The 16,895-nt window shown below is 40.0% G+C and overlaps 3 protein-coding genes across 5 annotated transcripts; 2 read left to right on the forward strand and 1 right to left on the reverse strand.

Moving 5' to 3' along the window:
• Window positions 1-249: 249 nt before the first annotated feature.
• Window positions 250-3,459, forward strand: LOC113027119 (protein FAM180A-like). The gene is made up of 3 exons (XM_026176648.1): window positions 250-472; window positions 2,921-3,018; window positions 3,113-3,459. Exons 1-3 carry the CDS (start codon window positions 394-396, stop codon window positions 3,440-3,442), a joined length of 507 nt encoding a protein of 168 aa, XP_026032433.1. The 5' UTR covers window positions 250-393; the 3' UTR covers window positions 3,443-3,459.
• Window positions 3,444-11,018, reverse strand: slc23a4 (solute carrier family 23 member 4). 3 transcript variants are annotated; one of them, XM_026176647.1, is made up of 13 exons: window positions 10,888-11,018; window positions 10,558-10,634; window positions 9,829-9,963; window positions 9,352-9,509; window positions 7,990-8,149; window positions 7,359-7,540; window positions 6,869-6,989; window positions 6,609-6,765; window positions 6,095-6,348; window positions 5,760-5,924; window positions 5,560-5,668; window positions 5,375-5,470; window positions 3,444-4,595 (listed from the first exon to the last, which is right to left on the reverse strand). In XM_026176647.1, exons 2-13 carry the CDS (start codon window positions 10,603-10,605, stop codon window positions 4,327-4,329), a joined length of 1,854 nt encoding a protein of 617 aa, XP_026032432.1. In that variant the 5' UTR covers window positions 10,606-10,634; window positions 10,888-11,018; the 3' UTR covers window positions 3,444-4,326. The 3 variants fall into 3 exon arrangements, with proteins under 3 accessions (XP_026032432.1, XP_026032431.1, XP_026032430.1); XM_026176646.1 differs by having other exon boundaries at window positions 10,721-11,018; XM_026176645.1 differs by having other exon boundaries at window positions 10,558-11,018.
• A 2,442-nt stretch (window positions 11,019-13,460) lies between these two features.
• On the forward strand, window positions 13,461-16,628 carry LOC113027497 (intestine-specific homeobox). Its single transcript, XM_026177115.1, has 5 exons — window positions 13,461-13,885; window positions 13,983-14,039; window positions 14,158-14,306; window positions 15,873-15,986; window positions 16,259-16,628. Exons 1-5 carry the CDS (start codon window positions 13,648-13,650, stop codon window positions 16,418-16,420), a joined length of 720 nt encoding a protein of 239 aa, XP_026032900.1. The 5' UTR covers window positions 13,461-13,647; the 3' UTR covers window positions 16,421-16,628.
• Window positions 16,629-16,895: the final 267 nt, after the last annotated feature.

Here is a 16,895-nt window from a genome sequence, read left to right on the forward strand (position 1 = left end):
CAGATGAGAATTTTAGATTTGATACGAAGTTTTTCTGTGACATTTCAGTGAGAACATATTTGAACAAAGAAAATCGCTGCTGCATCCATGAAGAGGACACGAGACAAACACATCAAAGTTGTCCACATGTACAAGAAATAGGGGAGACCAGAAAAATGGTGCAAAAATAAGAGGGTGCCTTTGAACCTAATGATAACCAGATGGAAGCATTGTAATCCTGCTCATGAGAGCAAAAGAGAGAGAGGAGGTGGAGAGAAAACACAGTTCTGAAGGCAGACCGAATCCGAGAACACGAGTGATGAATAAAGCGTGCCGTCTGATGCTGTGTGTGGCTCCAAATGCTCAGTAAATTTAGAGACCTCTGTGCAGTTTTGCAACCAACATCAGGCAACCATGCTGCCCTGGAAGATGCTTATAGTTGCTCTTTTCTGCTGCTGCATCGAGGCAGGTGCCACACAACATCAGGCTAATGGTAAGACTCAAAATGCATGTATGTAAGTTTGCTACAGAAAAGCAAACAGTTCAGTTTCTGCAAATACTTTTTGAGTATTGGGAATCTTTGCTGAACACAGAGTGATCCTCGTTCCTCACCTGTTCTGTAATCCAGCACCTAATATGTGAGTTAAATAGTTTTAAATGTCTATTTTTAGTCAAAGCATGTTTTAATGTTGGCGGCTGCTCTGGGATCACAGATCAGCTGCACCTGTTTCTAATGGGAAACAGTGGCTTTAGCTGTAAACTGATCTGAGAGAAGGAGGAAACACTGTGAATAATAAAAAGCTTACAGCAAAGATGATCAGATCAGCTTGTGACAGATGATTCTTTCTGCCTGTGGAGTTTGAGTGTTTTTGTAAATCTTGATTTCATTGCAATTCAAAAAAAAGTACGCCACTCTAGGAAAGCGATTAAAAAGCAGAGATGAGTGTGGGTCACTGACATGAAGGCAAGGATGAAAGCAAGTAGGGATGAGAAGCTGCAATCATCAGGATTAGATTTATTGGGCTCTTTTTTAAGATCAGCTGATAAACATGGGCACCATGTGCACTTTAGTGTTATGATGTTACACCGCTTTGGGCATTTATCCCAGTGTTTCAAACAACTTCCTCCCGCTGCGATGTGAAGCTGCCACAGAAATAAAGTTGGTCATCGAGATTTAAGACTGCAGTTAAAGTCCAGGATCTTTTTTGGAGTTAAAGTCTTAGATGAATAACTTACCATGGCGCAGCACCAGTAAAAACCATGCAAGTGGAACCTCATCCAACCTCACGTGCTTGAAAAAATGCTAATTTTAATAATTTGCTTATATAATATAATATATATATAATTATATCATTTAATATATGCTATTTAATAACTAGGAACATGTATGTACATGAAAACATTTCATGTAAAACTGTGCAATAAGAGAGAAAGAAGAGAAAACAGTGTTTGCTGTGATATCTTCTATCAGCAGAACATAAAAGTGAAAACAGGTTTGGATATGCTGGCGTTTAATTACTATTTTATGCAGCTAATTATGAATTATGTCCTGACATAATCGTAATTACCTAAACATGTAATTCAGAGTAATATGTTTCATGAAAGTGTTTAATCGCTGTGAATTGGAGAAGTTACTAAAAAGGAAACGCTATCCTGTTCAATAATGCAAGCTCTCGCCGGCCTTATTGAACTGAGATTAATGGAGATCGTTAGCTTAACATAATGACCGACTTGCTCGGTTGATTTAAAGTCTATTAAAATATCATCTCGTTTCATCTGCTGAAATAAACACATGCTGTGAACGTGCTGGCACTGGGTAAGTGGCTCTGGCGTATCAATAGCAATGAATTTCTTAATGTGCTTCCTTTTTTATTTTTTGAACTGAATCACCACTCTGCCGATATTACTGCATGCCGGAGCAGTTTGCTGTCTGTCTTTTTGCACGGTTCCCTCCTGTTTTCATGCTTTTAGGAAAAGAAATTCTGTCACCTGGATCTCGGAATTGCAGAAACTCCACTTTTAGGCATTAATAAAACCACACCATTATTGGATGTGAGAGACTGGACAATGAAAACTGTAACTTTGTTCCTTTTAAACATGTTAGTTCCATCACTGTCAGCTCACTGGGTCCACCACTTTGACCATGTAATCTAGATTGATAGAATTATTGTGTAGTCATTCATGCTCTTCAGTGTTTTAATCCAGTGACCTCCTGGACTTTTCATGTTGTTTTCTGTTTTTCATGAGATTTTCACATCACCCTACAACGCAGGCTCTCGAACTCTGGTGGTTTTACACACTGACATGTGGCACCAACACCTGGACAGAGTTTTGTCAGATACCTAATGTTTCCATTAGACTCGCTGAGTTTAATCCTAATTAGTGAGCCTTTTCTGAGGGAAAGCAGTTAAAAGTAAGGCAAAGGAACAATTCTGCTTTTGTAAAATTCATATTCAAGTTAAAAAACGAGAGCTTCTGAATTGCATTTGACCCATCAACTTGTTTTTAACATCCTGGCTTAAATCATAAGCATAAGGAATCCCATATACAGCTCTGTACAATCATCTGGAACTTGTTGTACAATCCATGTGCCACTCCACCTTTGATTTCTGTTTCCTTTGAAGTTTGAGGTCATGTCTCATTGTCTGCTGATAGGATTCATAAGAAAGGTTACCGATCACAGACTTTAAAACACCTATTATAGATTATCTGCTGCTGTGAGCTGGATGAACCTGGATTTCACATTTGTCACAGGCTTCACCTCACAGTAAAATCTGCATTTCATTGTACCATGCAGGGATTATTGCTTACTTGTCACAGGGATTTCCAGCTGAAAAGATTTAAACTGTCTTTTGGATGCATAGAAATAATCCAGATGTGAAACTGCGCATGCTTTCATAACACCCTTGATTCTCATTGTCTGTGTCTCTTGGTGCACCAGCCTTATTTCCAGCTGCAAGTAGTATAAAAAGAGGAGTGACAGCTGCGGTGAACCCCACTTTCATCAGCTCCATCAGTGATGCTCACCTGCTGTTTGAGGTAAAAGAACAAACCTTTGAGTTTTTATGAGTAAAAAGCAAACACTGACAATGTAACTATTAACAGTTACTTCTTTTCTTGTCACTAAATACAGATACTGATGTCTGGCATACAGTTTGAATCCAGTGGAGCGTTTTCGGTCACAGATGCTGAACTAGCTTCCCTTCAAAAGACAAGAAACCTGGATTTCATCTGCGAAGAGATCATTCCGAAAAAGCTAACAGACATATTGAGGCTCATATCCGGTCTTTCAAATCATACTGGCTACCTGCATCAGCACGATTTTGAGCGCACTGTCTTGACTTTGGTGTACACTGCCCATCAGATGGTCAGCTCCGCTACTGAATACCAAAGAGACGTGTGGGCAGAGTCCTTTGTAAGCCTATACAAATCCATCAAGAAGGATCTGACACTGAGAAACTGAGTAAGCAGTGGTGCTGTGACACAATGACTCACTGTTTAATATGCACACAGATGAAAAGCTGAAGTGTTGGAGCTTGCAGCTGGATGGCTGACAGATCCTGATGGAAATGTCCTGTCAGTAAACGTCAGCATGAATTCGTAAAGTGCACAGAAAGAAAATAAACACAATCATTGTAAAATATTAACTGTTACAGCAAATGTTCATCCAAACATGAGGTACTGTATATGAAACAAATTCATATCTTGAATGTAGCATTAAACATTGTGGATTTAATCATGTTCCTGTCATTTCAGCGTTTGTTCACTAGCACCCAGATGTGACGGCATTTCGAGACTAATATGAAAGAATAAAACATCAAGTTTTGAACCAATGAGAACTGCAGGTCTGGATTCAGATGACTGCTCAGGTTTTTTAAGATATACATCATCAACAATTATCATATCACCAGTATCACCAGTTTACAAAAAAGTCTATCTATACTACCTTCCCAGTCAAAGATGAGCCACAACATTAAAACCACTTCTCACGCTGTGGTAAAACAGTCTCCTCCTTAAAGGAAAGTGTTACTCGTCTACAACAATGTTTAGTTGGTTGAAACGAGCGAAAGTCGCTTCCCCATGAATGCCAGAAACGAAGGCTTCCCAGCAGAACATTGCACTGTAATGAAACGATCACTTACCCACTAAGTGGTTGTAACTTTGTGGCTGATCATGTACCTCCCAGTGCAGGATATAATTTGCAAACGTCACCTTAAAAGGTCCTTTAAATACTTTGCACCGTGTTGTTATATTAGAGTGCCCTTTACAAGGTCCAAACTGAGCTGCCTGTGATGGAACTGGTTTTGGAAAAATCCCCAAAATGGCACGCTGGAGTGAGTGCACCGCTCACAGGCCAGCTCCAGTAATAACTTGTGCAGGCTCTTGTTGTCCCAATGGCTGTTTAGGTTCCACGGAATTAGCAACTGCCCCGCATCCATCTGAGGAGTTGGGCATGGTAGGAGGACAAAAGGGGATGTACCGGAACCAGGAGGAAGAACACAGATGAGAGTTGATGCCAAAGGGAAGGCTGTAGACTTTTCCGCTCTCCAGTGTGTTGCTGGAGTCATCCTCATGAGCCTTGTTCCAGGCAAGGATACCTCGTTCATGCTTCGATCCTGTTGGACATGTTCAATGTTTTTAAAAAAACCTGACTCTGGATTATCTCTATTTCCTGATTTGGTTTGTTTATCATAAATGTTGACAACACTGTGTTGTTGATTCTCTAATACAATATCTCTAAAACATTGTTCTTTTAAATTTAGCTGAAGTGAAAGACACTAATGGAAGGTTAAAAAATGTTACTTATTTTGCTGTTTTCATTTTTAAAGTCCTGTGAAAGAGAAAGTAGACCCTCGCTACAATGACAATGATAATGATCCCAAGCACGCCACCAAATCTAAACCAGAATAGGTAAAAAAAAAAAAATCAAGGTGTTGTAAAGACCCATCAAACTTTAGAGCTTGAGCAGATTGAAATTCAGTGCTCCCTTACAGTCAGACCATAAGAGGGCTGTGCATAAACAAATACCTGCAAACCTCAATAATCTCAAGCAATGCCGTAAAGGAGAGTGGGTCAACATTCCTCCACAATGATGAGGGTGAGAAAGGAAATGATTATTTCACCTCAGAGTTCTCATAGTCCTCACTGTAGAGTCATAGAGTCTTGTGTAAACTTTCTTTTTCACATTACTTTTCATTCTGACCCTTTCTTAATTAATTGAATAATCACTAAACTAAATGAATATGTCCACAATACTCAATACCCTAAAAGCATTCTGAAAATCATTTTCATCAGTTTCATTAAATTGCCATGTTTATCATAACCTCAGCTCTGTGCTTCAGTGTTTTAAACATGGTGAATTAAATACATGCAGAACAGTAACAAAGAGCAGTACCTGGAACGGTGTTGTCCAGTATGAAACCAAAGAAGCCACCGACAAACATGCTGGTTGTCAGAAGTACCTGTAGGACCTGATCAAGTTCTACCACACCTGGACACAATGTAAACAGTTAGACCTGTGTTTAAATGATCAGGTTTTTTGAAAAAAAATTCTAAGATTAGTAAAGATTTTCTGTCCACCTGTAGAAATAGCTTTGGAATTCTTCAATATCCAATTTGGAATAACCAGACCAGTGAACATGGAGAAGCCGAAAATGAAGATGTTTCGAGACGAGTTCATGTCTGCGTACTGAAAATGTGACCCAGAAACAAAGTCTAGTTAAAACCGACTCAAATCAAAAGAAGAAAATGTGCCGACACGTTTGAGCTTCAGTACAAACCTGCAGATTTGAAACTCCGGCTGCAGAGATGACACCAAACATAACCATGAACATTCCTCCTATGACAGGTGACGGGATAGTGGTGAATATAGCGCCCACTTTACCAAATATACCCATGACAACCATCAACACTCCACTGGCCACAATCACCATCCGACTGCCCACCTGCAAAAAATAGAAATTCTCTCAGTTTTCCTGAGATCTGAGTGCACTGAAATTTGTGCTTAAAATGCCAAATTTAAGGGAGGAAAAGAACTAACAATGCAAAAAACTGCACAAAACACCAAAAAATCCAAACAGTAGCAAAAACTTCATAAAACAGCAGGTCATCTCACCTTTGTGATACCAAGGGCTCCGACGTTTTCGCTGTATGAGGTGGTACCATTTCCAGTACCCCAGGCACCTGCCAACAGGCAGCCTATCCCCTCAATACCGATACCCCTGTTGATGGCATGTTTTGGGGGTGGTGGAGCTCCAGATAACCTAGCACAGGCGTGGTAGTCCCCAACAGACTCTATCATAGAGGAAATTACACCAGCCAAGATGCCAATCACCCCTGCCAGGCTGACAGTAGGTCTCCCCCATTGTCCTAATTTTGGAAACGCAAGCAAGTTGAAAATGTCACAAATGCATAATCTGCAAAATATTATTCTGAAAATAAGATAACTTTGATGACTCTGTGAGTTTCTTCCAACACATCACTGAGCCACACTGTGGTACTGGATGATATTCCTCGTCATTAGAAAGAAATGTGGGTGGAAACAATGATCCCATTCAGTCTGAGTTTAGTTAAAAATCAGAAACAAAGAAAATGACCAAAGTTGTTTTAACGGAGCTTTTCTATCTTACCTGGGTACGGGAAAACCAGCCAGGGAGCCTGACTCATGACATCTCCCTTTAGATCGGTGCGTGCAAGGTAACCATACTTGTCTGGTTCAGCAGGAAGTACATTGTAGACAGTCAAAATGTAACAAATGGTCCAAGATAACGTGATTCCAAGCAAAACCTTGTGATGCATTAAAACAAAAACACCTTGTTATCTGTTTTGTTTGGCTTTAATATTAAAAAATTAATAGAAAAAAAGAAAAGACTCAATGTCTTCAACGTACAGGAAGAATCTGAAAGACGTAGACTGGAGAGGTGTGCAGTCTTTTATCCTTGTTATATGCTGGAAAGGGCACTGGTATGTGACGGAGGTACTGCGAGAACAGGATGATGAGTGCCGTGGTCCTGTGTGACACAGACATAAAGGGGAAAAACATCGTGTAAATATTGCTGAGATGTAATGAAGAAAAAGGAAAGTAGATCAGCTGTACTGGATGTTGGGCAAGAAAGTTTTAATAGGCTTTTCTCTGCAGCCTTAAGATTAAAGCTTTACTGGGTTGAAGGCGTATTATTTTCTAAAGTCTTGCCCGGGCAGGACTGGGAGCACGCTTAACACAACCTAACACGCATTTTATTGAGAAACCTGCTTTAAGGTGGCATGAAATATTTTTTATACAAATCTCTCTGGCAGTCTTTAAATATTCGTTTTGTCATTTTTATGTTATGTAGAGAAATGGGGCCTTTTTAGGGACTTTATTTAGAAGTTTTACCCACATTGCAGAGATGCCCCAGTGGTTCCCAGCACTGCTACCCGCTGAGTCAAAGAGGGACAGTCCAATGAGAGAAATAGTAGGAGCGATGGTGAGAGGCCCAATGAAGCGCATGAAGAGGCCAATGAGGCCTGAAAAACCAACCAGCACTTGGAAGACTGATCCCACAATAATGGATCCCTGAAGCTTAAGAAAACACAAAAATGTTGACAGTCAGAATTTGGAATTCGTAACCTCATTAACCTTTTTGTACTAAAAAACTTTTCTGTTGTTATTTGCTGACAAACATTTCCATTGCCTTCCATAGACTTTTGGGATAAAATTCTATCTGCCTCACCCTTAAGTGTTTCTGTTTAACAGGACATGTACAAGTCTATAAGCCAGGAGCTGCAACCTCCACCAGAGGGTTCCAGTCTGTGGCTCGGCATCATGCATGAACTTGAAGGCTTCCAGCATAGGCACTAGGACCACTACAGACGCTAATCTGAAATCTTTGTGCCTCCCTGGAAGCACTTTTTTTTTAACAAGCTCAACTAGTTTGCAGTTGGAGAGAACAAGTCAGACGAGTTTTTAGAAAAATGTAACCAAAAATGGGATCAAAGTGCTGAAGGTTCAGACTGTCACAGTTTACTTACTGCTCTCATTCGACTTTGCCACACTTCTATGAAGTGTGTGGACGAGGTGTTGACTAGGCTGGCATTTTGAGTCCATGCAGGACACGTCCACTCTGGCATGGAGAGCAGTGCCATGGAAGGAGCCAGTAATGTGAATGTGCCACCTTGGAGAATCGGCAGCCTGGAAATAATTAACACAATACGAGAGAGCAAACCATCAGTTACTGTATCTTTGGGTGATTGAAATGCTTAGACTGACTGAGATAGTGTCTTCTGTGCATGCATGTGTTTTTTAAGACCTCTCTGACGGCATCTGCAGTCTATTTATTTGAATCGTGTACAAGGAAATGGTTAATTTAAACCATGTGAAGAGAGTGTGACTTGTTATGCAAACTGTTAGACTGAAAGTTAAGTCAGTTAAAATAATCTGCCACGTAATGACCCTCATTATGCTATTCTCATAAGCAGTGCATCATTCACACACGTCGCAGAAGAAGAGAAGTTTTCTTGTGAAAAACAAAACATGCAAACATTTCTTTTGATGAAACATCGGAAAGTTTTCGTTGTGTCGTCGGGACGCTAAAAGCACCACTAAGTGCGAGGCTTGTTTTCCCTCACAGCTGACTTGCAGACATTTTGGGAAAGACAAGAAAGCATGAGTGGTGCTAAGCCAGAACAATGTGGACTTAGCAGGAAGTAGATTCCAAACATAATAAGATAGAAATTCCTCCGTTAATCCATCTGTGACACCAGTATTCAGGCAGGCTGAGTCTGCAACCACATAACAGAAGTTCAGAGCAACAACATACAAGTTTGTAGGCCTCCAGAACAGTGACATCATGTTCGCTCTCCTGTGCATGTGTCACTGTTTACAAGGAAGTTTCCATACTGGTATTTTAAGCAGAAATTAATTAGCAAAACAACTAAATACTATTTATTTGACAATAAAAGCTGAGTTCTGTACAGTATAAAAGCTCAAATGGACTTATTTCACCTCCATGAAGCTTTCAAATACTACTCGGTGTTCATGCACATTCATTTTGGCAGACATAATAGTTCAAAAGAGGTTAAGAAGAAAGGCAGAATGGCTTCTCTGTTCTGGCTGTTTAATAAGAAGAAGAAGCTTAGTTAATTCCATCCTGCTGCACCACTGCGTTGGACAAATACTCTCAGAACATCAAAAAGCACTGAATGAACAATAAATTAATGTAAATCATCTTACATTAAATAAAAGAAATATAAAGCACTCCAGAATCCCACAATGTAATTCATGACTGCAAAAATTCCTAGTGCATATCCCCAGGAGACATCCCACAGATACAGACAGCCACGCAGCCTTACAGCCTGGTTTTCAATAAGTAATGTTCCTGCTTGTTTCCTTACCTAATGCCAAAGACTACTTGCAACAGAGTGCAGACCCCAGAAACCAAGAAGATTGTACTGATGAGATGGCTCTGTGTGAGGCCATCATGCTGCAGACACAGTCCCTGGGACAGAATCAGGGGGATGGCAATGATACCTCCAAATGCAGTCAAACAGTGCTGAGAGGGCAAAGTTGGGGGAAAACAGAGATTCATTTAATCGTTGTAGGATTTACACATTTAAAAAAAAAAAAGGTACATGGTTGATGTTTGTACACCACCTGAGAGATTACAGTGAAGGTTCGGTGCAATTAAAGTCCAATTTCACTATCTGGCTTACACAACTAAAACCAAGCAACTAACACTCAAGGAAATGTCAAGCGAAAGCTGGTCATGTTTACATTGTTACTTTAGAAACAATGCAGCAAAGCTGGCTCCTAATCATTGTTAAACATGACCAAAGGGAAACAAATCAAAGAAAAAACCTTTGTTGACATACCTGGATTCCTAAAATGATGCACAGGTACCAGGGAGGAACATCTGTTACACAGTATGCTAGTTTGTTACTGCACTCGTCCGTAGAGGAGGCTGGTTCTTTTTCGTTGTCGGGCAGATCACAGAAACGTCCTTCCAGCTTTAGTTCATTAGAAGAATAAGCAGACATGTCAAACTAGAACATTCTGCAGGGATCTATCAACACTTGTGATCCTCAGTTCACTGTATGCATCATTCACAACTGACTGTCCTTTGTTTAAAAAAAGAAGCATGTATTGATATGTTTTTACATGTTATCTATAAAATGTATGTAAATAACTATAATTAAAGAACTTAATTTCATGTTTCTCATAACCAAAATATTAGAATAAGATGAAAAGAACAGGGCAGTCAGATAAGTCGTTCCATTTTTCAACACTAGGAATCAAGAATTCCTTCTATAATCATGTGATGGTAGGAAAACCTTCATTTCACAGATACTTTAAAAAATCTACTCATGCTTCTGTTTCACTCAGCAAGCAGCTGTTTGATCTTAAACTAATATGAGGCTGTTTAATCATATTAGTTACTGCAGTTACTGCAGGTAAGAATGTGGGTTATTATTTATAATCCACATGGACACCTGAGAGTTATGAATGCCAAGATGTGATTCTGAATCCAGTGCTTACAACTGTGTAGAGATTATGCAATCTCTCTAATCATTTCCTAATATAAAATTAAAAGCAACACTCACCGCAAAGGTATAGTTGTCAAGTCCATTACTTTCCTTTTCTGGAGCCATGTCAGGCTATAGGTCCAGTTTGTGGTCTCCTGAGCCGAGAAACAAAACAGAATGAAAACCATTAATCAGAGGGGAGGGATCAGGAGAAGCATCTGATAGAGGGGAGAGAGCGTACAGACGGGTCGGAGCAGGCAGAGTATTACGAACGCGCAGAGTTCAGACATGAGACTGCAGCTTTTGTTGATCAAAATGGATCCCACCTGCAGCTCATGTGAACCGAATTACAACAGAATCAGCAGCTGACCGCCCGGCATTTGGCTGGCAGGAGATAAAATCTCTTACCAAGAACTCTTTAGGCAAGAAAGTATTAAAAGATTTAATTCCTCAGCATAGGTCATATAATTCTAAAGCTGAAGAAGCAGCAAGTCTGCTGTATGTGGTGACCTGTGCTCAGCTCTGCAGTCAGAGATGTTTAACAGTTAAAGAATACAGCCTTTAGTTTGACAAAGACTTCCCCCTCCCAGAGTTTCTTTCTAAATTTAACACCAAATGTTTGTTTTGGAGGGTAAACTTCTGCAGTGATCACATGTTGACAAATAATCACAAAGCTGGTATTGATAGATGACTAGAAAATGTTCTGTAGATGTTAATTTAATTTCCTAATTTACTGTATATTTCTACTTCCCGTAAAATGATAGTAAATCAGATTATATTGTTAGGAGTTTGATAACAGCCCACCACCACTTCATTAATGTGCTGGACAAGCAGCAGAAGCTCATCCTCACACTGCTTGCATCCATTTCTGTGTGCATGTCATATGATTATTAGTGCACATCTCTTCTTGTTCCAAAATCAGGATCTAAGGCACACGCTGGCAGCACAAAGACACCAGTGAAAAGCAACCAATATCATTCATCCTTAAAGGATACGAATGCCTGTGGAACTCTCCGTTCTGTCATTGCCTGGACATTTGAATTCTGCAAAGGTTTTCTGAAGGAAAAGTCAGGTGATCACCAAAATGAGAAGGTTTCCCTGTCAGGAAGAGCAGAAGTGTTAGAACTAAATTAGAAAATACAATTTTAAACTAGAATCCTGAGAAAGGGTTTATCCTGACTGCTGTGGAGTATTTAAATAGTTGAGCTGGAATCTTGGGACGTATCCAACAAATAAAATAGCTGAAGAAAATTGAGGTCACATGAAACTTACAAACCTAGGAGAGTAGCAGGAGTGGGGCATCATGCGGTCTACTCTGAGTGCATGTGACTCACATGTCAGCGAGCAAAGGCCCGATTGTAGAAACAGTGTTATTTTTAAAGGCTTAATATCATTTGCAAAAAAGAAACAAAAACAAAAAAGAGAAGTGAATATTAGAGGATAACTAATAAATACAAACACTCAGCCGGGGTGTAACATAAAAGGTACCAGCAAAAAATGACTCTTAAACCAAAACTATTGAACAAGCCTTGGCTCTGCAGCATCTTACTTACACAATTAAAGCGTATAAGAAGAGGTGAAATGAAGAAAAGGAAGCAAATGGACGGTCACAGCAGACGGCTGCTCCTCCTGGAGCCAGTTCTGTTTATTATTGTTATTACTTTGTTGTGATTTGGTGTTATCAAATAAAACTGAATTCTGACTGAAATGAACACACACACACACACACACACACACACACACACACACACACACAGAGAGAGAGAGTGAGGGAAAGACAGCTCTCTTCCAAGAAGACCAATAGAAGGCCAAAGGTCAGTGGAGTAGCAATATCTGGTCAGTGATTGAAATACCAATGGAAAAGAAGTCTATACAAATAATGATTTAGCACTGAAACAAACAAAACTGCTGAACGACACTAAGATTTAATGAAGCTCTTATTCTTGTAACATGCTGGGAGGTGCAAATGAGACATAACAACGTTGACTGTAATCTTTTACGGCCTCGGTCTAAATGTTTTGGCTCTTATCTTGTGTCTGATTGCATCCTGTGACCTTCATAGTTTTATGAGCCGTGCAGTTTGGTTTGAACTTACCGGAGTTTGCCGGTAAGAAAGCGCATGTTGTTACTCCTTATAGTTTTCTCACCATACCTTCGATTAAGTGTGAGCTTGCTATAATTGATTAGCTTCTCTTGGATATGATGTATTGTGTTCGTGTCTTTATCAGCCCTACTTAGCTCTGACTTGGAATGGTGCATACCGGATTACCTAGAGATCACAAGAGGCACATGTGCGTCACATTTTGTGACTCATAAGTGGTTAATGAGTTAATATAAAGTATTTAAACATGTGCATTGCTTACCTTCAGCCCCCCAAGCTCAGAGGGTTCATGCTGTTCATGAGGGTTCATTATTATATTCAGAGAATTACAAGCAGGTTCACTGAGAGGCCGGTACCACTAGATGGAGACAGACCACTTTCTCCTACACTCTGCAGCTCAGTGCTTTTTTTTTTTTAGTTGAACTAAAGTGTCAGAGTGCATACAGAGGCCAAGGTGATAAAGATTACCTGTGCAATAAATCAGGCGATAAGAAAGAGAAGCAATGATTTTAAATTTGTTTATGGTGAAATTTTATCAAGGTGATAATCAAGCTGCAGATTTAGAGTACAAATCTATCCTACAAAACAGGAACCTGGTGTCCTGCTGATTCTGCTGAAGGAAATAAAGACTCAGAGCAAACTGAACTACTCAGTTCTATCGTGATAACATCGTGATAACAACCAGATGCCATTATCTGGAGAATTAATTGAGCACACACCTTAAATTAATAGCTTATATATGAAAGATTAAAACTTTGAATGCTGGATGCTGAATGCAGTATTTCTTTTTCAAAAGTATGCTGTGGCATAATGCAGTAGCTCCTCCTCTTTATGATCATGTGACGCAGGTCAAACACTTGCTCATAGCAGTGGGAGGACACTCATGTGTTCTCACCTTGTAAAGCATTGAGTGTAACAAAGATCCCAGACAGAAGAAGTCAGACATCAAGAGATTTCTATTCTATTTCTATTCATTTTGTTTTTACTGAAAGAGCCTGACAGAGCACAAGGAATATTTTGTATCTTTTATACTGGTGACCAAGAACTGACTATAAAAGGAACATATAATGACAGATGAGCTGACGGTAGGCGATAAAATGATGGAAATATGGAAGAGAGGAGACTCAAAAAAAGAGTTATCCCAAATAGATAAAGGAATGGAATCTCAGCCGAGGAATAAAATACTGCATTCAATTGAAGAAATTCTGAAAAGGCCCTCATGTGTCAGAAAAGAGAATGAAGTACATCGGAACTGGTCTGTCATCAGAGAAAACAGCCAAGTATATAACCAGCATCCATGTACAGGTATGTTTTTTAGCCTTACTGTAAAAAATATTGGTTCAAATATTGTCAGAACATGTGTGTTCTCCTTTTGATGTTGAAATTTTTACTCTGTCAATAGAAACTCAGAATATGGGACTACATGAAGAGGCTCCAAAAGCTGCAGGAGACTGCAAGAGTGCGTAATACATTTATATATGAGTAGAAAAATCGATTAAAAGGATGATTCAAGAATGAATCAGTTTGAAATTGAACCACTTCTTTACTATCATATGTTTCAAACTGTCTGCTCGCAGGCCAAAGAAGAAAGAGGCAAACCAGGGTCACTTTTACACCATTCCAGGTGCAGGAGCTCGAGAAGGTTTTCCAGCAAACCCATTATCCAGATATTAGCACCAGAGACCAGTTAGCCTCTCGCCTGCAGCTGACAGAGAGCCGAATACAGGTGGGATACATGTTGTTTGGTTTGGTTTTATTTTCAACTTAAAATAGTGAGATTTTGAATACTGGCCACATAAACAGAGTAATATTATTATTGGCGCTACGTTGGTATCAGTCACTACTTTATTTCCATTTGATCAAATCAGCAAGCTCCAAACACTCCAACTGTCTGACTGATTGCACTAACGAGTCCATCCATCCATTCTCTTCAGCTTATCCTTATCAGGGTCGCGGGGTGGCTGGAGCCTGTCCCAGGTGTTTCAGGGTGAAAGGCGATGTACACCCAGGTCCAAATTCATGGGCTGCATCCTCCAGAGGCCGCATTTGTAGACCGATTACGTCACAGCGACGCGCCGAAGGCTGTTCAAATTTGTAGACTCCCCCGAATACAGCCGACAAATGCGCCCTCTTTTCCCCGAAGTTGAAGGACTCCAGTTTCCAGCAATGGCGGCCGCTACTAAGTTTTAAAATTACTCTTACTAATCTTTCTGGGTCACAAAATAAACTTTTAACACATTTTCAGGCGAGAAAGTAGTTGTGTAAACATCAAATATCTGCTCGGTTTACCAAGATATCGCATATTTGCAAAAATGCTTCGACGTTTTCGGAGACGTCTGCCACCCACCAGCTCGACAGCTAGCTGGGAGCTCGAGGGTTACTGATGCGGCCGAGAACGGCACAACTCCCGGCACATCATTTTCACATCACCGCGGAGTTTCGCTGCTCGGGTTAAACGTAATATATAAGTCACTTAGACAACCTAAAAATGTTACTGTTGGGCTTTTTTCAGTGTTTTGTTTGTTCGTGAGTAAATCGGCTTGGCTGAGATTAAAGTTGTTAAATTAGATAAAATAAAACTTTATTAATCCCCCGGGTGGGTTCCTCCTTGGTTTTTACACAGCTGACTAAACGTCAAATAGAAAACTGATTAAACAGACGTATGAGACGGTCGAGAATTTACGCCAGTGTCCTGTTATATTTTAGATAGCAAGGAGCAGACGGCTGAGACAGCGGTGACGCTAATCAGAAGGCTAGACCGTCCAATTTCCCCAGCCGTTTACTTCTGGCCTACCCGACCTTCTGAGGACCTGGCCCACGTAGACCGCGAAGCCCGGGTCCTCAGGAGGATGCAGCCCATGAATTTGGACACGACCATCGGCACTCACAGTCACACCTGTGGGCGACTCATCAGTTAACCTAATCCCAGTAACTGTGTGTCTTTGCACATTAGTGCAGAGACAATAATGGTCTTTGGACAGAATTCTTGCACAAGCCAAAACCTCAAATGATTAATGATAAGGTGAGACGGGATAGGAGCACACATTTAAAATCATTAGCTCCAAACTGCAACACTGTTTAGGGGTTTTTATAAAAATGTTTTGAATCATTGTTAGTTTTAGATGTGATGCAGGCGTTTTTATTACAATGCAAAATACCCCGAGACTCCTTTTATTGTGAACTGGTTCATTGTAGGTAAATTAACTGCATTAACATTTCTTCATGCTTGTATTACTATTATTGAAGTTTAGTTAATTGTTCTAAATAAATGGTCATTGTGTGTGTTGTTCAGATTTGGTTCCAAAACCGCAGGGCCAAATGGAGGAAGGTTGAAACACTCAGAGACATAGAGCTGATCAGCAGGCAGCGCTTACTTTCGACCAATCTTCACCGGCTTTATTATGAGGTAATTTGACATATATTTTTGTAAAATGTGTATTTATTATTCTCACATGTTCTGTTATGAGGCTTCCCTCATATTCCCAACGCAGCTCGAAGCTCTTTACAATTAAGAAATAAAGCACACAGCTTAGACATATTTAAACAATAAAATGTTTATGATATTATAAAGTCTTTGAATACAGCGTGACTTTCTTAGTAACTGAGCCATTGATGAGGTTCATAAGTAGAATATCTTGGTTATTCCTGTGAGATAAACATCTTTCTCTGCTCTCACAGAAGCCCCAGCTGCAAGCAATGTGCTGCCTGCCCTGCTGTTTACCAAAACCTCTTCAAGCAAGGCTGTATTTCAGCTCATCAACAACACCGGTTGTGCTGACCGCCGCACATTCTCCTGGTCACAGGACTCTCTATGTTGACATGCTGGGAACAGAACGATAGCACCTTCACCAATTCTGCACAACACTTTTTTTTTCATTGTTTTTAATTACACGAGGCAAAGAAAAAAGTTTGAGATGATGCTCAAACGTAAACACGAATCTGTAAAATACTGTAGCCGTATATTTTGCTTTTAATGTGTCACACTGTGTGAAGCTGAAATAAAGGCACTGATCTTTTTCTTTATCTCAATAAAGCTGATTGCTTCAAACGTTCTGATGTCTTTCTTCGAAATAAAAGTCCTCGTGATTAGTCTGTACTGATGTATTTGTACAGATCAAGGTTTGAGGGCGTCCTGTACCGTGATATACTTCTTGGTAGAGAGAGCCGTGTCACTGTTACTGTGCAGCAAAGCATTTGGCTGTGTTTTTTTTCATGACACGATTTTTCCTTGTCACAGATAAGATACAGCTTTGCCATGACCTGTTCATCTGTTTGACTTTCTGACAACCTCTCCTTATCTTAATTTGGGCTTGTA

This window comes from Astatotilapia calliptera, chromosome 7, assembly GCF_900246225.1.
Source record: "Astatotilapia calliptera chromosome 7, fAstCal1.2, whole genome shotgun sequence".
NCBI lineage: Eukaryota > Metazoa > Chordata > Actinopteri > Cichliformes > Cichlidae > Astatotilapia > Astatotilapia calliptera.